Source organism: Asterias amurensis, chromosome 1 (assembly GCF_032118995.1).
Source record: "Asterias amurensis chromosome 1, ASM3211899v1".
Taxonomy (NCBI): domain Eukaryota; kingdom Metazoa; phylum Echinodermata; class Asteroidea; order Forcipulatida; family Asteriidae; genus Asterias; species Asterias amurensis.
This window is the reverse complement of record NC_092648.1, coordinates 19,709,164-19,730,650: the sequence shown is the minus strand read 5'-3', so window position 1 is coordinate 19,730,650 and position 21,487 is coordinate 19,709,164. Positions and strand designations below refer to the sequence as shown.

Here is a 21,487-nt window from a genome sequence, read left to right as displayed (position 1 = left end):
TGAGTCATGATATTGCTACACCTGTTTTTCCCCCTGAGGGGGATGTATGTAAAAATGGAAATCAAAACCTCAGCTGCATTCAGAATGCTCTACATGAACTGCATGCTGTGCATGAAAAACACAAGTAGTGCCAAGTTCAGAAAGTACCAATTCCATGGGGAGACTTTGGAACTCTAGGCTACCCAGACACTCTTTGTAAATGTCCATTGTTTACCATAGGCCCGTTTCGTAACACCTGCTCAGGGTGGGCTCTGGCTGAAGACTAAAAATGTATGCTTTCTTCGGTAAGGAGTTTAAAGCCATTACACACTTTCGGTAAACAGTATTGTCCAAGTCCCACACTTCGTGTATCACAACTTATACATAAAATAACAAACCTGTGAAAATTTAGGCTCAATCGGTCATCGAAGTCGGGAGAAAATAACGGGAAAACCCACTCTTGTTTCCGCGCATTTCGCCGTGTCATGACATGTGTTTCAAATAAATCCGTAATTCTCGCTAACGAGAATTGATATTGTTTTAATGTTTTCTCAAAAAGTAAAGCATTTCATGGAACAATATTTCAAGAGAAGTCTTTCACCATTACCTTCTGCAAACCCTGTAAATTATTTGTAAATCTGTGAACTTTTTTTTTTTTTGTGTACCGAAACTAGTGTATAATGGCTTTAAAGCAGAGCTTAACCCAGAGCCAGAGCATTGGTTTCGAAAAGGGCCATTGTTGTGCATATTCCAGAGAACAATCAAAAAGTCCTCTATTCGCTCATAGAGTATTTCTATAAATTATTCTACTACATGTCGACTAAAGCAATGGAGGACACTCGGACTAGAACTAGAAGTATAATGAAAGGATATCGTTAAGCTAAGATATCAAACTGCAGTTATGAAATGAAGACCTTATGCTGAGCAGTGAGTACTAGTGCTAAAAAAGATCTAATTTGTAAAATATGTCCGTTGTGCTTTTTTGTCTTTTATGATGATGCTGAAGCGAACGAAATATGAATACAATCAAACTAATAACTTAATTCTAATGACAGTCAAGGCTACAGACTTATCTAAGAGCAGAAGGTGTAAAGTACACAGGAAAACCATGTTGATGGATGATGCATTTTTTAACTACACTATCACTCTGCACACAATCTCTCACACTCCTTAAAACTGCGAGCCATTGTATGAAAAATGGATTCCACGTTCATAAATGCAAAGCATTTGGAAGTCTTTTTAGATGTTTGCAATTTATTTACATACTTTTTTGAGTTAATGGATCCATATTTTTCAAGTTGTCAACAAACTGACCATCTGTTCAAAATACAATAAATAAACATTACAATTTGACATTTTAAAAACAGTTGAAGGCATCATAAATTGTTCTTTGTAAAGGGGTTATTGTGTTTACATATTTCAATTTGTGGTCTGATTCTAATTGATTATCTTTTAATACTTGATTTTATTTTTGCATAATCATTGTTCGTGACAATTCAAATATCTGAGGGGAAGGCCAACATACATGCAAACAATTCGTGCACAATAAGATCAATATATATGTTTTTCTGTTAAAAATTTATACATTCGTTATTAATAGAAACAAATCAATTCAGAATTAGACTCACACTTAATAAGTTAACAGCTGTGACATTGTATTACTAATTTTAATCAAGGTTGTGTGTTGCATGTGAAAATGTATCCCTGCATGAATCTGAATTATCTATAAAAATAAAAAAAAATCATTCAACAATTTTCATGACTGTTTTAAGATCGTAAATTACACCTTCAGTAGGATAAAAATGGAATGCTGCTTGTTAGCATGTATTTGGGAAAATGTCCATATCCAAATGTCACTTATTTGACTCTTTTTCTTGAGTCAAGCTTCGCTTCACTTGGCGTACTTAATTTTTTACAAGTAAAATAAGAAATTTTTGTTATTCAAAAAAAGTAATGAATGAAAAAGTGGCAGTCGGATAAGGAAATGTTAATTTTTTTCAATTTTAATAATTATAATAACACTTGTTCCCCAAATACTCCAGAGAAATTATTTAAAATAAAAAAAATCATGAAAATTGGGAAACAATTCAAAAACAAACATTCATCAAGTCAACAACCACGCCCCCCTTCTGCCTTGAAAAATGTTACAGTTACAGTATTTTTCCTCTCAATAAAACAAAACAAAAAAAGCCTTAATTTATAAACAATAATCTGACCAACCTTCTTTGTTCACGTTCCTCTCCAAAAGAAGACTGGCCGTCTGACTGTCGGACAGCCATTTTTTCATTCCCTCGATGTGCACTTTGTCATCAAGGGCGTTTCTCAATGCTGCCGTAGCCTCTCCATCCTCCAACAAAAGCGGGATGATTTTCTTCAAATATTCCACCAGAGCCGGCACCTCGGCCACTGCCTGGGTGCTCTGGCTCTCGGTGTCGCTGTTGTCTGCCATTTTGAGGCAGGAAAACTGCTACTTTTCCCTAATAAATCAAACCATATTTTGACGGGAAATGTTCCCGTCCGTCTGCGATGAAGAGGTAAATGGAAAAGACCGGACGTTGAATTAGTCTATGCAGCAAAGGGAGATTTCTCACATTACATTATTGGTTAGACGTTTTTCGGGCGTGGTAGTTCATTCTGTCACGCTGCATAGATAAAACACAGAAAAAAAGACTGAAAGCAAGGCCACCACTCTGAGTTATTAACTGCAACTCGATGGGTTTTAACAATTCTCATGGCGCTAAGTTTGATAATGAAAATAGACGAATCACCCTTTTTCCAAAAAGAAGTCACATAATTTAATGATTATTGTTTGGATGTTTACTTCATCATCATCAGGTGTTGTATAAATCTTCATTTTGTTGTCAACACGATGACATCCATGAGAGCGGTCTCAGAGTCTCGGAATCAGAATAAACTGCTCACGATTTGACAACTTTGGTAATTAATAATGGTGGTTAAGATTTTTATCAATCATGTCATGTTTACTTTGTAAATCATAAATGTTTCTCTCTGATCAGACTGAGTCAATGAGTGAGTGATTACACTGTCACTGATGATGTCAGTAAATAGATTTAACTTGTTTATTGTCCAATTATAGGTTTGTATAGAGACAGTGTAACCTACCTTCATTCACGTTGTAACCTTTGTTTACAAAAAGAGTGCCTTGTTTTGTTAGTATAGTTGTTTTCTGTTTTGTCTTGTCTAGGTAGCTGTGCACGTGACATATAATGTAGGCCTAGGTCGGGAAATTCGTAGGTCTTCATCCAGAGCCTTTCTGGCAGGCTATATTATATCAACCACTACACTCTTTGGGATGTGAGGTTACAAACTGTTTTTTTTGGAATGAACCAGTGACTGTTGGAATATTGGAATGAATGTGTGGATTTTATTTTAATTATTTAATCCTCATCACCATAGAGGCTTCAAAAAAATGTTTCCCCAAAACCCAATTAGCACATGTGAAACATTGAGGGAAGAAGGGTCATAAATTGCAAAATGTAGATGGTTTACATTAATACAAGGCATAGGCCTAACCCTCCAATCTACAACTGTCGGGGGATCAATGGTTATTCTCGCAACTATTCTCTTTTCCCCCTCCACCTATCTTACTTTGGTTTACTTTGGTTTTGAGGCTTGAAGCTTCAGCTTATGTGCCCCTCCTTGCATTGGGTTCACGTTGATAAGGGCGGTATTTCAACGGGTGGCGCTTCCAATGGTTTTCGAGCTCAGACTTGAAGTTGTTTATTGAAGAGGCATTAATGGCTTTGTCGGGAAGGTCGTTCCAATTATTTATACTTCGCACTGAAAAAGACATCTGCCTCGTCTTAGATCTGCAGTGGGGCTTCCTTATTTTGAGCCTGTGTCCCCTAGTTCTGGATTCTTTGATGATTTCAAACATGTCATCCTTCTCTACAGCCACAAATCCATACATGATTTTGTATATTTGAAGGAGATCAGCCCTTTGTCTGCGTTACTCTAGTGATGGTAGTTTAAGTGTCTTAAGTCTGTCTTCGTAGTCGAGATGTTTCACATCTGGGATGAGTCGTGTAGCTCGTTGCTGGCCTTCTTGTGGAACCTTCAACCCTCATCACCACACCACAGTCACAGGTTTCAAAAATTCTTTTTTTATTAAAAGGAAGTTTTGTATTCCACCTCTATCACCTCTACCATTAAACCAGGCCATCTCCCATCTGCAACCCCTCATCACCAGGCAAAAAGTAGGTAGCAACTCAAGGTAATCAAGATGGTTGATGCAGAAATAATCCCGAGTGGATCTTCAAGTAGGATCATTACTCGACCAACAAATGAAGGAACTGCTACACAGATCTTTACACCAAGACAGTATCAGGTAGGTTTATCTTGAATGACCAAGGGTGTGTCAATTGATTCTTCTTCTCCTTATTTTTTTTATTTATTCAGCCATTTCAACAATACATAACAATACAAAAATACTTCTAGATGGAATAGGAGAAACAAAAGTAAAGTAATTGTTGTGGTCCGTAGACCTGCCTCCCCACATCTGGTTGTAAAACAAGTAATAAAACAAATTATAAAATATATAACAATTTATGTACAAAAAGATACGAAAATATATAAAGTCAGAGATTTGTATATGTGTATAAATTCAAGAGTTATAAGAATTTAGTGTCTGAGAAATATTTGAGATTAACCCTGTTATGCAGATCTCTTCGCAAAAAAGGCAGAACTAATTTTCTCAAAATTGTAGAAGCAAGCATTATGTTGAATTATTCCTAAAGATTTATCTGCTTGTTGAATTTGAAAAACCCCGACCAGACCAGTCTATAGATTACATATGTATCGTAGGAGGTCCTGTTTTCGAGGTGTCCCTAATATCGTGGCAAATCTTTTACCTCTCTGTGCGCGATGTAAACAGTCCCTAGATAAAAATTGTGTGGTTTTATTTGCCAAGCAAAGAGTCTCCTCTGCTTTGACCAAAACTTAGAAACACGTAATGCTCCACTGGTCATTTGCACTTGTAAATGCAAACAAATTGGTATTTTAGGTGTTTCTACAAGGTACAAAAATATGTCATAATGTTGAGGCCATAAAAAAATATTTGCCCACCGAAAAAGTTTCATCAAACGCTATTTCAATTCACAATTCATGACGATCAAAATCATGTGACTGAATGTTTTGCTGAGCATTCTTAAAGAAAAATACAGAGGCTTAAAGAAGCCATGTGCCTTATATCATTTTCTAATATTTTTTGAGATTTTTATTTTGTAACCCTCGTATCAATACTATTATTTATATTAAAATTTAAACATCAGCTTGTTGATTCAATTATCACTGTTTATTAATACGCTTTATTATAAATATTAAGAAAAAAAGTAAAAAAAAAAATAAATAGAAATCAGATTTTGAAGCCAGTAATTATTCACACTTTTTATTTATTTTTTTTTTTTTTAATTTTTTGCAAGTTACCATGGTAATTTTAAAAATTTAATAAAAAAATATTTTGAATAAAATGAAGGCAACTGCTGGCTATACAGTCATACACAGAGTCTCAAAGAACACTTGTAGTCACTGCAGATGTTTTTCCATGTATGGCTTCACCGGGAAACCATACTTTCTTGTTTGCCGTGAAAATAGGAAAAACTCAAAACAAATGGGGCCAGTTGAAGTCATCCAAGATTGGTGTGTGGTGTGAACATTTCAATGTCCATCAAGTTTTAATATATGTTTGCATACTTCGTATTAACAAATGAAGATAATTAGGGCATCGGTTGATATATTGCATCATTATTTTTTTCCCAATTCAAAGAAAAAGGCATAATAGCGTGATAACTGGTAAGCAGAGTACATAATTCTAATGTTCATAGTTTTTGTGTTTTAGACTTCCTCAATCCACTGTTGTATTATGTTGATGTTAATAACCATGGATGGAGAAAAAAACGAGCATTCCTCCATTAACCCATGCCTCATCTCATGCACTCATGCACTCATGTGGCCTATAACGAGCCCGTGAGTGATGGTAATTAAGCCCAACCGCCCAGCGTCTCGTTGGACGGTAGGCTCGTTGCCCTCGATGACCCCCACGTCCCGGTCGGTCGGCCCGGGGAGCGCCCGTTGTTAATGCAAACGACACCATATTTTTCGTAAACACTACTGTTATATCGTTTGAGTTAATTTCAAATATGAGTATAAATAAATGATAAGTTTAATAACTGAGTAATTTTTTGGGGTGTCGAAGTTCATCAACCCGCCCGTGCAGTGACTTGTGAAAGTAATGTTTACTGCGCTTGAGCTATCTCTGCGAAAAAATGTTAAAATCATTCGATGAATCAAAGTTTGCGCGGCCGTAGAGTTAACGCTATGGCGTTGTCACACCGCGCGATTTCTAAAAAGGACAATTTCGAAGATTGCGCACATGCTTGTCGTGTTGACGCGCTATCGCTGCTGTCCTTGTTGCTCAATCATGGTTTTACCACGAAAAATCGATAGTCCCGCAAATAAAACAAATTTGTTTGCTTTAATTGTAGTCATTCACGTCATCTTTTGGCATAAAAATACTGCAAAGTGGCGACATATGGCGTAATTTTTATTGTATTTTGTGAAAATTATTTATAACCAATAAAAGCTCTTGTCTAATCGTGAAGCGTTGGTGGTATAGCGGTGAGAATAGTTGCCTTCCAAGCAATTGACCCGGGTTCGACTCCCGGCCAACGCAAGAGTTTTTTTCTCCTCGCCAATTTTTTTAATTTTTAATTAGCTGGATAGGTTATATGACATACTAATTTTTTTTATCATAAAGTAACTATACTTTCTTCCTCAACTTTAAGATAAGATTATGGGTGAATTTAGGTTATTTTTCTACCAAAACCATTATAAAAATGTTGTTTTTCTCAAAGTTTTGTGAAACAATTTTTATATAATTTCAATCAAGTAAACATACTTCCACTTATAGTTGATGAAGTTTTCACCAAAGGCAATGTTTTTTAAATAAAGACTCAGCAAATTTATTATAAAATCATTTGGATTTCAAATGGAAGTAATTACTGAACAATGCAGAAAAACAAAATACAACGGGTTCAATTTTTTTTTATTAACCTGGACCTACCAGCTAGCTTCTTAATTTTTGTTGGGGTTCCTTTAACAAAACCAGTGGGCTTGTCAAAAGTTGTGTACGCATGATTTTAACTTTACATAAAATTCAGAATGAAGGATTCCTGGCTGAGTTTCACAGGCAAGCGTTGTGATCCAGACTTTTTGTTATTCAAAGTCAAAAAGTTATTTGTCAGTTTCCAAACCAAGGCTAGAAACTTTTTGATTTTTTTCTCCAAAATAGGACTCAGAATGCACTTCAAAAACATCATGCAGTTATTATTTGTTGTTGTTGAGTTTCATCATACAGTTATTATTTGTTGTTGTTAACACAAAATTATTTATGGGGTTCAGCAGTTTTTGTTTACTACTTTTTTTAATTACTTTACTCCCATGAAAGTGTTTGTTGTTTATTGTTTATATTGTTATTTTTGTTTACCTTCTAGGTTGAGCTGCTTGATGCTGCATTGGATCATAATGCAATAGTCTGTCTCCAGTCCAGTGCTGGTAAAACGTTCATTGCTGTCATGCTGATCAAAGAATTATCCAAGTCACTACGCATACCTACGCAGGGAGTCTGTAAACAAACTGTGTTTCTTGTCAATGATGGTAAATTCATGAAGTGTGTTTATTTTATTGTTAATAGATTGATTGTTTAATTTGTTGTTTTATTCGGTAAAAACAGGTTCTGTTTGTGGACTTATTGGGAGGCACTTTTAAAGATTTTCATAAAATGTGATTCCTTTTATTGTTCCCTTCATTGTATGTTTATCGACTTAAACAATACTCTCTACACATTTAGAGGGTTACACTCCTATGTTCAGACATCCCTGTTTCGACAACCCTCTTTTCCGGCCCCTAATGTATTTTCCTAATCTTAACCCGAACTCTGACCCTAACCCTTACCCTTACATTAACCCTAGCGTGTAGGGGTTTTCAGAACACAGGGTTGATGGAATACAGAGCAGTCACCCCTTTAGAGAACTTGTTTTGTATTTTTTAACTGAAGAATTTGTTTGTGTTCATGAGGTTATAAAACTATTTTACGAACTCTTTGTGTATCTAATTGAAATTTAAGACTTTGAAAACCATTATTTTTGTTTTGTGTTTGATATCAGAAACTCTCCTCAGCCAGCAATCGAGCGTTGTCAGTGAACACACAGACTTGGCTGTTATTGAGTTGAGGGATGAAACAGACTGGGACTCTAAGAGCAAAGAGTTGGCTAGGAGTCAGGTTCTGGTCATGACCGCTCAGATATTCCTTAAGATGTTGCAACACGATTACCTCAGACCACCTCGACTCAACTTGCTGATTTTCGATGAGTGCCACCACGCTGTTCAGGCCCACCCTTATTGTGAGATCGTCCAACTTCTGGCGGGGTGCCATGATGCTTCCCAACTCCCCCGCATCATGGGATCAACAGCTTCCATTCTTCATGGTAAATGTGAGCCGCAGAAATTGAAAAAGAAACTTGGGGACCTTGAGAGGGCACTGACCAGCGTTGCAGAGACCTACTCCAGCGGAAGTCTCAGTAGATATTGTACCAAACCCAAGGAAGCCGTTGTAGTGTGTGAAACAAAACTGGGATATGATGATCTCACAGAAGAAGTGAATAAAATTTTGAACGAGGCGTTAGTCTTCCTTCTAGAATGCAATGTGCAATATGATGCAATAGAGGGCAATAAGTCGCACTTGCCTGCCATTCAAGCCATCAAAGAATGCCTTATCATCTTCAAGGAGATTGGTTTCTTAGGGCTGAGGATGGGAGTACCATTACTCCTCAAAGAACTACAGAAACTTGAGAAACTAGAATCTGATCAAGTCAGAAAGCTCCTGTTCCACTACAGTTGTACGCAGCTACGATTAGCAAGAAAGTCTTGTGAAAGTATCATCATTGAATCAGAGAATCCATTAGATTTGAAATTCACAACTTCAAAGGTCCGTCGTCTCATTGAAGTACTCAAAGAATTCCAACCCAGTGAAGAGTCTAAAAACGCTGATGCAACATCTCAAACTACCTTCAGGAAGTTCCCTGACAGAATATCCAATTCACAGAGAATCCATAATGACAGGTTCACCAGAAATCGCCAGCCTCATTTTTATATTCCAGAGGAAGATGAAGATGAAAGTGCCTCTGAAGATGATGAAGAGGATGAGGAAGAGACTGCCGATACGCAGAGCGAAACCACCATGTACGGTATCGTCTTTGTGAACCACCGTTTCATCGCCACCGTTCTCGACAAACTTGTGCGAAAACTTCAAAAGAAGGACCCGGAGTTGACGTTTATCAACAACAGCTGCATCTTGGGGCATGGTGGAGGAGGACTCAGTACCTCCGGTGTATCTAAAGATAAGTACTTCAAGAGACAAGAGGAGATCATGAGAAAGTTCCGACGCCATGAGATAAACCTGTTGTTTGCCACAAGTGCAGTTGAAGAAGGTCAGTTTGATGCCCGTTATCTCTATTTGTTGCTGTAGCTTTTATTTGTAACAAGAGCAAAACAAAATTTTGATATTTTTCCTCCAAATGCCCCAGGTGTTAACACATAAGCTGTGCCAGTCTTGCATGTATTCAAACTTCTGGGATCAAATTGGGCCCAAACATATCCTCTTGTCGCTTACACACGGCACCGGTGTGGCTGAGTAACTGCATCGCATGAGATCACTATTGAAGATTGTCAAAAATATAAGCTTACCTTTTCATCTCACTTCTTTGTAACATAAAAAGCACTTACCCTGACCTTTCCAAAACAAAAACGATGTATCTAAAAACTACAGCTTCGGAATAAGCAACCAATAAACCCCTATGGGTCTTTAAAAAAACACCCCGTGTATAAATTACAGAAGCAGTAATCCCTTGAGTTTTACGTCTGTGTGCAAATTTGTTTCTTCAAATACTGAAGTTTAAACTACTAGTTTATGGCTATAAAAATCAAGTCATTTTATGATTGTTGTCTAGTGTTGCCAATGTGTAAACAATTTTTGTAACAGGTGTGGATGTCCCAAAGTGTAACTTGGTTGTACGCTTTGATGCGCCGGATAACTACAGGTCATACGTCCAATCTAAGGGACGAGCTAGGGCACCTAATTCCCACTACATCATGCTGGTTCAAGATACACAGCTGAATGAGTTCACCAAGGAACTGAGTGACTTCCAAGAGATTGACAAGGTGAAGAATTTTATTGATATGGGGTGGATTTTACAAAGAGTAAAGACTAGTCTTATCTCGAGTTAGGAAGAGTTACTTGTCCTAACTTAGGACTACCCATAGGTTTTTTATATCTCCTAACTCTTTGTGAAATTGACCCATATGGTCTTGTATTAATTGTTTGTTTAAATGATCTTCCCGTCAATGGAACTATGCAAACTCCCACTTGGGGATATAAATACCAAGCTGGCACCAACCAATCTCTCTCATACAAGCAATCAAGAAAACTGTGATCAGTAACTAGACAACAATACTTAAACTAGTCATTGTAAAATCAGTGGTACCCAAGACTATCCGAGGCCCATTGGGAAAACAATCCCTAGCTACTTGAGTTGGATTCTGACACTTTTTCAGGATATGGTTTAATTCCTAATTTTTTTATATTTCCCCCCAAAAAAGATCCTTCAAAGGAAATGTCAGCAGAGAGATTCTCATCAGTCCTTGGATGATCTGGACCTCAAAGAGGCAGAGTCTCTGTGTCCTCCTTACAAACCGAGCAGCGATGAAGAAGCTCACGGAGTTACCATGGCAACGGCCATCTCGCTTGTCAACAGGTCAGTGTCAAATGATAAAACATAACACCCATTATACGCTGTCTTCATTGACTTCTAATTCACTAATGTATATGTTTTCTAAATTCTTCTTCTTGTGTAAAAGCTACCCAATGCTTTCACTCTTCTTCCATCGCCCATTTCCAGCTTTCCCAAGGACCTTGCATCATGACTTTTTTTCACTCATAGCTCCAACACTTTGGAACAAGCTATCCACACACAATCAAGAGGCACCTATATTGGATACTTTTATTATCATAACATAAAACCCATCTGTTTTGTCAATCTAAATAGTCTAGTTATAGCATTTAGAAACATGCCTGTTAAGAGCTCTATAAATGTTGTAATTATTATTATTCATGTATATTTGGCTTGCGGCACACCATGTGTGTATCTACTTGCCAGGTTGAGTTGTTCTTAGGGAACTGTCTTGCTTTATTCTGCTGCTGCGGAGTAGATTATCGGAGGTTCGGGAGACTTCTCAGTTCTGAAAAGAACTGTCCTACTTTTTACTATTACCAGGGCGGATGGTATAGAAAATAGATTGGACTACTACTTTAGCTTATAGGATCGTAATTAACTGTACTGCCGCGGAGTCAGTTCTGAATTGGTCTCAACGTTTCGACTAGCTTGCTCTAGTCAACTTTGTTTGACTTATAATTTGTTCTAAATTTATTTTCCTTTAGGTACTGCTCCAAGCTTCCAAGTGATACCTTCACTCATCTTGCTCCCAAGTGTCACACAACGGTCTTCCAAGACGTGGCGACCGGATGTAGCATGTATCAATCACAAATCTACCTGCCTATCAACTCACCTATCAGAGATCCCATACAGGTTAGATATTGTTCTTTCATCACTAATCTTGAAAGTTTAAATCTCATCAAACACAATTCCGTCTCATTGTTTATAACCACTTGGGTTTCAAAAATCGGTGTCACTTCTTTGACATTTCTGAAGCCTTGGGATGATGTTTTCCTTTGAAAACATCTTTGCCACGATGAAACCCTGACTTGATTTTGGGTACGTTCGTTTAGCTTCCCTGGGTCGACCCCGGTGTGTGGCATTTTTTTCTTAACAGGCAAACGTGGGTAACTATCTGCACACGTTCGTGCTGGACAAAAAACCTGTCACACACCGGGGTTGACCCAGGGAAGCTAAACGAACGCACCCGATGGAAAGACAAACATTCTCATAATAAGCACTTCGTTTCGTTGTTGTCTTCCATGAACATATGAGTATGCATTCACTGTGAATCGCAAAAACTTGTAGTTAAAAGAAGAACAATGTTTGAGTGGAATAATTGAGAAACCTAAAGACATAAAAGTTAATATTGAATATATTTGTTTTGCTATTGAATGCAGGGTCCGCCTATGAGAAAGAAAAAACTAGCTGAGATGGCTGTGGCATTGGAGACATGCAAGACACTGCACAGAGCTGGTAAGACACTTTCCTTATAAGTAAATGATATACTTTCATTAAGTAGAACTTGTTTCTGATAAGAATCTGCCCTGACTTTACTGTCGGTGGACTTGAAAAGTACAGTGTTTCCAAAATTGTTGACGTAATGCTTTTTCAGGGGCTATTTATTTGCTAGTTCACAGAAGTAGTCTTTGTATCATATTCCTTTTTGACCAGTCTTTGTCCAATCAGAGTACATAAACTCTCTGGGGTGTTTATTAACGTCAGTTTGTGAAAGTTATTCAAAGTGTCCTAACATACGTGTCTAAAACCCTAGATCTTTGTATATCATTTCAGGAGAATTAGATGATAACCTTCTACCAGTGGGTAAAGACACTACGTTCCTGGTGGAGGATTTTGGTTATGACCAGGAGGTAGTAGGAGAAGGTCAAGGGAGGCCGGGCACCACGAAGAGACGACAGTACTACAACAAAGAGGTCCACTATTCATTTAACTTTTGACAATAGACTGTGCAAGTTTTAACCTTATCAAAATCAAGAAAACAGTTCAAATACACTATATTTTTGAATGAAATCTAAGCCTAATTTGTCTTTTTATATCCATACAAAATTCTTGAAAATATATTTACCCATATAAATTTGTTATAATCCACAATTTCAATTTTTAGATAACACAATTTTCTTTTAAGTTTACATTGAAACAAAATTAAAACTTTTAACATAAGGTAAAAGCGGTCAATATTGTTTTATACACCCCATGATATGTGTTAAGATGTCTATTTACCAAGAAGCGGCTATGGTTGCTACATGTATAGTACACTGGTTGGTATGGGTATAGTACATTGGTCGCTATGGGTATAGTCCAGTAATCGCTATGGGTAAGTTCATTTGTTGCTGCGGGTATAGTTCATTTGTTGCTACGGGTATAGTACATTGATTTCTACAGGTATATATTGAGCATATCTTCAATTGTCCTGCAACAACTTACATCACAAAGTTTCCCTCATTATAATGTGCATGTATTTCACATTGTCTTGTACATGTAGGTGGCAAGATGTCTGACTGGATGTCATCCAACAGCCAATCAGCAATGTCATTTATATGAGATCCATATGGTCCTTGCCTCACCATTACCTGATGTCCTTAATGTCAGAGATCGTCAGCTTTATGGACCCGACGAGACCTCGCAATGCTTCGGGTTACTCACGACTAAGGCCATCCCAAAGGTTGGTCCAATAAATTACATCAACAGATATTATATTCAGGCTTGCAACTTTTTAGCTGATCTGCTGATTTTCCGCTTTTTCTTTTCAAAACAGTGCCATAGAAAACTGAAAAAACACAAGTGTGGTCGGACATTTCCTTTTTTTTTGCAATTAGAAAGTTGCATGTCTGTATACAGGATTGGTGGACCTGACAAATTGTCGCAAACAGTGTTTATGTTTTGTGTGATAAACCATATTTGATAGGATCAAGCGATCGTTTGTCAACCCAGGTAATTTTAAGTTGATGATACATTTGAAAGAAGGATAAACTATGCTTCAATGCTGTTAAAACCCCATTCTGATACCTTCTTTGATTCAAAAGTTATGAAAGTAGAAACACCAAGAGGTTCGAGAGTGAAACTAAGAAAAAGGAGTTTAAAGTTGAGTTGTTTATCGAACATACATTTGGCACATTTTCTTTCAACGCTAAATTTGTTGCTTCTTTTAGATCCCAGGATTTCCGGTTTACACAAGAGCTGGTGAGTTAGCAGTCTCGATTGACCTCTTGACCTCTGACATTGTAGTGACCTCTGAGCAGCTGCATCAGCTACAGCGTTTCCATAGCTGCATCTTTGCTGAAGTTCTTCGTCTTGAGAAACCTAACCTGGAGTATGATTCGCAGAAGGCTGAGGCAAACTACCTTATCGTTCCTCTGAATACTTGTAAGTATTTTTGAACAAAGTCAAAGTTTTCAGAAAGTTTTTGTTTTTACATTATGAATAAGTTTGCTACACTCGTTCTTGGTATATAAATTCATGTATTTTCCTTCTTATAGTACTTGGAGAACTAGGTTATACTAATGTTTTGTGAACATAAGTAGCCACAGAAAATTCTTTGGTTTTAAATGGTGGTCGTGGCTGAGCAGGGTGTGGGTCACAGTTGTGTCTTTAAGCAAGACACATTACCATTATTGCTGCATCCTTCAGATGGGATGTAATGAACCCGGTGCAATTATCAAAAAAGAGAATGATTCCTGGTGTGATTGGCAGCATATTGCATCACAGCACATTACATGAAGCTAAGTAAAGGAATTGGTCTCATACTTCAAAAACGTAGCTCCACAATACCTTGAGGGATATGAGCGTTATAAAAGAAGCCACCACTATTATTATAACTGCAGGTAGTACTTCATGAAGTTCTTATTTGATCCTTTCTGAGGTTGATTTACTTTCCTTTTTCTCTTAAGGTTGTAACGATGACCCCAAGCTCTCCATTGACTGGGACTTTCTGAGAGTTGTCAGTGAAAGTTCTGGTATGCTAGACAGGCCACAAGTCCTTCCAGACTACAGTAAGAACCAGTTTGTCTTTTCCCATCAAGGCTTTGGTGATGCTGTCGTGACGCCAATATACCGTAACATCGACCAACCCCAGCGGTACTACATAGCGGACATCTTGAATGACCTACCCGTCACAAGTCCCTTCCCATCGGACAAGTATGAAAAGTTCATAGATTACTACTTTGAGCGATACGACATTCAAGTCTCCAACTACCAGCAGCCTCTCCTGGACGTTGACTGCATGTCGTCCCGTCTGAATTTACTGACTCCAAGGTACCTGAATCACAAGGGGAAAGCTTTGCCGATCAGTAACACACAGAGTAAAAAGAACTATCTTCAGAAAAAGCAATACCTTGTCCCAGAGCTTTGCTACGTCTACCCTATCCCGGCGTCTCTCTGGAGGAAGGCAGTGTGCCTACCAAGTCTTCTGTATCGGTTGAATTCCTTACTCGTCGCTGAGGAGTTTAGAGTTGTTATTAGTCTAGAGGCAGGGATTGGAATGAGAGAGCTTCCCCAGCAGGAGTACCCCTTCCCAAATATGACCTTTGGTTGGGACGGGCTTGACCTTCAAACTCTAGAATATCAGAACAAGGAACAACAAACTGATGAAAGTGTAGATCAAGCAGACAAACCAGTCATTGCTGATGATGGTGTGGAGTCAGGTCACGACACAAATGGTGAACTTGAGGAAGCTGGAGGACATGACAGAACTGTTCATGATGACAATTCTAGTATAAAAGAAAAAAGTATGAGTAACGATGACACAGGATTGAACAGAAGTGAAGAATCAAAAAAAGAAACAAGAAAATGTGCAATGACCTCAGAAAAGTGCAATGCTAATATCTCTGAACACATTAAACCAACCAATGACAAACCAAGCAACAGTGAGCCCAACTTTGCCAAGCTTAACGGGACCGGCAATATTATAGATACTAACAACAAACAGAAAGGGAGCAACAGCAATACAGTAAAGAGAGATTCAAGTAATAGTGAAGAAAATCCAGAAAAACTGTGCATGATCAAAAAGGAGGAATCTGTGCTCAGAAATGAAAGTCGAGACAGTGGCAACAGCTGTGAGAAGAACACCCCAATATTCAGCATTCTGGATGATCAGGGTCAAGACCCAGCCACGCTATCTGGTCCAAGCCCCACGTTGATTCTTCAGTCTCTGACGATGTCGAACTCCAGTGATGGATTCAATCTGGAGAGGTTAGAGATGTTGGGGGACTCGTTCCTCAAGCAAGCTGTCACCATCTACCTCTACTGTACCTATCCTCGCCTACACGAGGGCAAGCTGAGCTACATGAGGAGCAAACAGGTCAGCAACTTCAACTTGTACCGTCTCGGGAAGAGGAAGGCCATCGCACAGAAAATGCAGGTTGCGCTCTTTGATCCCGCCATCAATTGGCTTGCCCCGGGTTTTTGCGTCAAGGAGAACGTTGGTCCTGATGAATGTCTTTCATATCGTCCTGTTTACCAGGACGAGGGTAGTGACATCTGTTCAGATGATGGAGATTTCGCCATTGACACTTGGGATCCAACTTCTGTCGACATGTGGGATCCCACCACAGTGATTGAAGAGGAGGCCTCCCCATCCGATCACGACTTCCCTATGATGGCCCAGGGAGATGTAGACAGTGATTTCAGCGATGATGAACCAAGCACCCAGTATCATGCCAACCCTCATGCTCTAGAAAGTTGGTCTTTCTCCTTAGAAAATGCTGATAATCTGCCGGGGCTGACGTACACTGGCAAGAAGCCAGATGATATGGGGGACCTACCAGAGCTCCCTTACGAGATCCACACCCAGCACAGTCTCTCCGATAAGAACTTAGCGGACTCGGTGGAAGCAATTATCGGATGTTATCTCGTGTCTTGTGGGTTCCGCAGCGCATTGATCGTCATGTCATGGATGGGACTCAGAGTACTACCTCAAATCTCTTGTGAGACAACTCCAGATGAAGCACAAGCTGTTGAAGCGGTAGACCCTGACCAAGATTCTACACCCGTTGGCCATCATAGCAATGATTCAAATCCAAACAAAGAAGCCAGGGCAACTTACGGCTACCTCAAACAGCCCGAATCTCCATTCTTCAGGAGTGTCGCTAATTCTCAAGAGAAACTGGCACAACTCCTGGTTGGCATGGGTGGTTTTGAGACGACCATCAACTACAGTTTCCGAGATAAGGCTTACTTAGTCCAGGCCTTCACCCATGCATCCTACCACTACAATGGTGTAACAGATTGCTATCAAAGGTAAGAAACAGTATTTTTCAAATTAAAAAAGTACTGTAATTGAAACACTAAAAAAATAGAATTAGCTGTTGCAAACTTTGCAAACTGCTTACCAACCAAAAGGACCTATGGTTTAAATGCAAACAATAGTTAATGGCCTGACGTTTCGACACTAGCAGAGTCTTTCTCAAGGATAATTGAAACAGTATTACAACTTTTACTTTGATCAGTTTTGTCAACAAATTCTTCTACAAAATGCTTTAAGAAATGTCTCTTTTTTGAGATACCTATTTTGCATTCTCGCAGGACCTTTTTTTCTATGACCTGAACTCTGCAAAACAGAAGAACAATTTTGCACCATTTAAATTTTGGTGCATGAACTTAAAGTACCTCAACAGTTTAAATGATTTTGCCAACCTTTCCCCAACATCCCAGGCTGGAGTTTCTTGGTGATGCAATCTTAGACTACCTCATCACTCGACACCTCTTTGATCATCATCAGTACCTCTCCCCCGGAGCATTGACTGATCTCCGCTCGGCTCTCGTCAATAACACCATCTTCGCCTCTCTGGCCGTCAAGTTCGGCTATCACAAATACTTCAAGGCGCTCAGCCCGGAGCTGTTTCACGTCATCAATAACTTTGTCATTTTTGTCAAGGAGAAGAAAGAGGCCCTTGGTATGGGGTCACAGGTATGAATTAATATTATAATAATAACAATAATAATAATAATAATAACAATAATATTAACGTTGAGACCAACCCAAGAACTGACTCTGTGGTAGTACAGTTAATTAAGATCCAATAAGCTGAAGTAGTAGTCCCAGCCTATTTCTTTACCATCCGGCCAGGTAATAGTAAATAAGCAGGACAGTTCTTTTCAGAACTATGTAATCTCCGAACACCCGAACAATCTACTCCGCGGTAGTAGAATTAAGCAAGACAGTTCTCTAAGAACAAACTCTACCTGGCAAGTACATGTAGATACACACATGGTGTTACCGCAAACCAAATATATAATAATTAACAAGTTAATATGTTCGTTTTTTTTTTAAAGGCGTCTCAAAGAACTTATTTTAAAAAAAATATAAAAATTAAATTGACGTTTTGAACTATGTGACTCATGGATGTAGCTCCTTGTAAGGGTTTACAAGGTACTGCGGCACTTTCGGCGGGGGGTAGGGGGGGGAATCAAATTAAAGCAAAACATTTGTTCATCCCAGGCAACCAAAATAAAGAAAAAACATCTGTTCATCCCAGGCAACCAAATTAAAGCAAAACATTTGTAGACACACTCTCAGCTAAAACACTTAAAATTCCCTAAAATTCTTCACCATTCTTTGTTTTCAGCTCAAAGTCTTAAACCTGGAAGGTCTGACAGGAAGCGGCAACGAAGATGAGAGTGAAGACATTGAGGTACCTAAAGCACTGGGAGATATCTTTGAGTCTGTAGCAGGAGCAGTGTATCTGGACAGTGGAATGTCTCTTGATACTGTGTGGAGGGTCTACTACCCTCTCATGAAACCTCAGATAGGTAAGTACGGTCATGGATGAATTGGTGTCTGGATGAGATGGTATTTAATTAAGTCTCTGGAACCCCAGGTGAATCGATGAAACCTCTTGTAGGTGTGCTGATGCTAATAGAGTTAACCTCACATAACCAAATCAATAACACCTCACATAACAAGTCAATGAAACCTCAAATGGGTGAGTAAATGAAACTTCACATAGGTGAATCAATGACAACTCACACGTATCGGTGTGTTGATGCTAACTCGGTCACTGGCAATTAGTCCACATCGGCACGTCAAGGAAACCTGACATAGCAAAATAGTGAAACCTCATATTAGTCAGTGAATCTAGCATAGACGAAGTGAATCAATGCTCTTCATAATGCAAGTAAATAAAACCTCACTTTGTCAAGTATAAATAAAACCTCACATAGGTGAATCAAACAGTATTCCAGTACACTACTATCAAATGATAATAAGTGCGTCTAGAATTGTTAGGCATAATTAAGACATGCTGAGATTACTGGTGCTTACATCTGGAATGTGTTAATTTGTCCGAATAATTTTAACAAAATCCCGTAACTGTGATTGTTTTGTGCAGAGCAATATGCAGCCAATCTACCAATATCACCAGTGAGGGAACTGCTAGAGATGGAACCAGAAACTGCCAGATTCGGGTAAGAAACCTCATCATTCAGTTGACATTAGAAGACTGCCGGAGTTGGTTATGAAATAGAATATGCCGTACAATGTGTTGTCTGCGTTACAGACAGAATATGATCATTTAGGTGCTCTTGGATGTCTATACTGTTTGTAAGTGTGATGTAACTTGGCTGGACCCAGAGCTGTGTCTTGAGAGAGTTGCGACAAATTGCGATGAGAAGCCATTTTCGAGCCAAAAAACATATGTTCTGACACAGGGTGCCATACTAGACTGCACAATGGGTTGTGTTGTATTTAGACCGCAAATGGCGTCTAGCAACCACTTGACCACAGAAAACTGGTTGCTCAACACACAGCTATGCGTAAGCCATGCTCACTTTACAGGGACGGCCAGACCCCAATAGGAAAGGTATTTAGCGAGGAGGATTCATTCATGAAAACACAGGTTTGGGGGTGTGCCTTCACATGTCTTGCGAAGACTCAAGATCTTGTAAAAATGATCAGTTCCTGTCATTTAGAAATACCTTTGAACATGGAAATTAGTGATTTTTTTCTGTAACATTTGACACAAACGTATGCTAGGCTTCAGAGCTTGAAGTAGCCAAACTCAGCATGTATGTAATGGAGAATGTTTTGCCGTTTGGATATTGCATCACATGATTGTACATGTAGTTGGAGCCACTTAAGTGATTGACATGGAAGGTGCATTAGTTTTTTAGAAGCCGGTTCACTCCAAGAACCTACTCCAATATTGTCAAAGTGTCATATAACTCAACATCATATTTACCTTTTACACTTCGCTTTCTATTATTTGTGCAGCCCCCCAGAGAGGACGATGGATGGCAAGACAAGGGTGACCGTCAACGTCGTCGGCAAAGGAAATTTCAAAGGGATCGGTCGTAACTATCGCATTGCCAAGGCAACGGCAGCAAGATGTGCGTTAAGACACCTCAAGAGTCATATGAAGAAATGAGTTGTGTAGACTTGCTCAGAGGAGCGGGTGAAATCACAGTCCTTAAAGGCAGTGGACACTATTGGTAATTACTCAAAATAATTTTTAGCATAAAACCTTACTTGGTGACGAGTAATGGGGAGAGGTTGATAGTGTAAAACATTATGAGAAACGGCTCCCTCTGAAGTGGAGTAGTTTTCGGGAAAGAAGTAATTTTCCACGAATTTGATTTTGAGACCTCAGATTTATAATTTGAGGTCTCGAAATCAAGCATCTGAAAGCACACAACTTTGTGTGACAAGGGTGTTTTTTCTTTCATTATTATCTCGCAACTTCGACAACCAATTGAGCTAAAATTTTCACAGGTTTGATATTTTATGCTCATGTGGAGATAATTCAAGTGAGAAGACTGGTCTTTGACAATTACCAGTAGTGTCCAGTGTCTTTAATTAGGACTAGGAGTGCCATTGCTGAACCTTCTTACATTTGGCAAGATTTTCCAGCAACACATATGTAACAACATTAGATAATTTAATGTGTGTACGAATTCTTCTCATAGTTACATTTTCAGTACCAAACGCATAATGGTTTTGTAAATACACAAATTAGCATGTCCGGTGAATCACCAGATTTTCCATAGCATTTTCACAAAGTGTTGGGTCAAGGAGTCGCCAATCCTCGCAACCCTACATGGTGCTAGCAGCTTTATGGCAAACGGTTACACCCCTATGTTTTGACACCCATAGTGTATTTGCCTCACACTAGCCCTAAACCCTAGTGTGTAAATCATCAGGGGGGGTTTCAGAACTTACAAATGTCTGAACATAGAGCAGTCACCGGCAAAACGATAACTATCTTAATAATGATCTGAAATTAATTTTAACCATGTCGTCTAAATTAATTGTCAGCAAGGCTCAACCTCATAGATCTGCTGAAGCGGAACACAATTGCTCAACAAATTTCAACCTGTCACAAATTTGTTCACACAACATGGTGTTTTGGCTGGTAACCTAAATCTGGTAAGCACAATTGCTTTTGTGCTTAGTTTTTCTGCTTAAAGCAGCCACATGAAATTGGTTCCAGGGCTCAATTTCATAGCGTTGCAAAGCAAGAAATCTTGCTAAGCAGAAAAGGCTAACCAGATCAGCAGGATATCAGTCGTAAATTGTGCATGTAATTAATTGGCTGGTAACCTTATTCTGGTAAGCATAATTATTTTCTGCTTAGCTTCTTATGTTGTGCTTAAACAGCTCTATGAACATGGTTTCCAGGGGAGCTACGCAACCAATGTACCTCTCTAAATACACTTTGTAAATCAAAAAATTTAGTTGAAGTTGATTATACTAAGTGGGGGGGGGGGGG

At 38.7% G+C, this 21,487-nt stretch overlaps 2 protein-coding genes and 1 non-coding gene across 5 annotated transcripts in view; 2 read left to right on the top strand and 1 right to left on the bottom strand.

The window, feature by feature from the left end:
* Positions 1-2,506, bottom strand: part of LOC139934927 (cytoplasmic dynein 1 heavy chain 1-like) — a 74,258-nt gene extending 71,752 nt beyond the window's left edge. The window contains exons 1-2 of one of the 2 annotated variants that reach the window (XM_071929388.1): positions 2,200-2,506; positions 1,246-1,296 (exon numbers count right to left, since the gene is read on the bottom strand). In XM_071929388.1, the coding sequence (XP_071785489.1) occupies positions 1,246-1,296; positions 2,200-2,428 (280 nt within the window). In that variant the 5' untranslated portion in view covers positions 2,429-2,506. The remainder of the gene's footprint in view (positions 1-1,245; positions 1,297-2,199) is intronic. The other variant, XM_071929465.1, reaches the window with a different exon arrangement.
* Positions 2,507-2,742: 236 nt separating this feature from the next.
* LOC139934480 (endoribonuclease Dicer-like) lies at positions 2,743-21,478 on the top strand. Of its 2 annotated transcripts, none has more exons than XM_071928840.1 (16): positions 2,743-2,916; positions 4,158-4,327; positions 7,491-7,653; positions 8,163-9,485; positions 10,037-10,215; positions 10,654-10,808; positions 11,492-11,639; positions 12,167-12,242; positions 12,561-12,700; positions 13,270-13,449; positions 13,937-14,150; positions 14,675-17,021; positions 17,436-17,691; positions 18,350-18,533; positions 19,112-19,187; positions 19,993-21,478. In XM_071928840.1, the coding sequence occupies exons 2-16, from the start codon at positions 4,223-4,225 to the stop codon at positions 20,144-20,146; spliced, it is 5,700 nt and encodes a 1,899-aa protein (XP_071784941.1). In that variant the 5' UTR covers positions 2,743-2,916; positions 4,158-4,222; the 3' UTR covers positions 20,147-21,478. The 2 variants fall into 2 exon arrangements, with proteins under 2 accessions (XP_071784941.1, XP_071784867.1); XM_071928766.1 differs by having other exon boundaries at positions 4,115-4,327.
* Trnag-ucc (transfer RNA glycine (anticodon UCC)) lies at positions 6,599-6,670 on the top strand. Its single transcript has one exon. It is a non-coding gene; the product is annotated as a tRNA-Gly (tRNA).
* Positions 21,479-21,487: the final 9 nt, after the last annotated feature.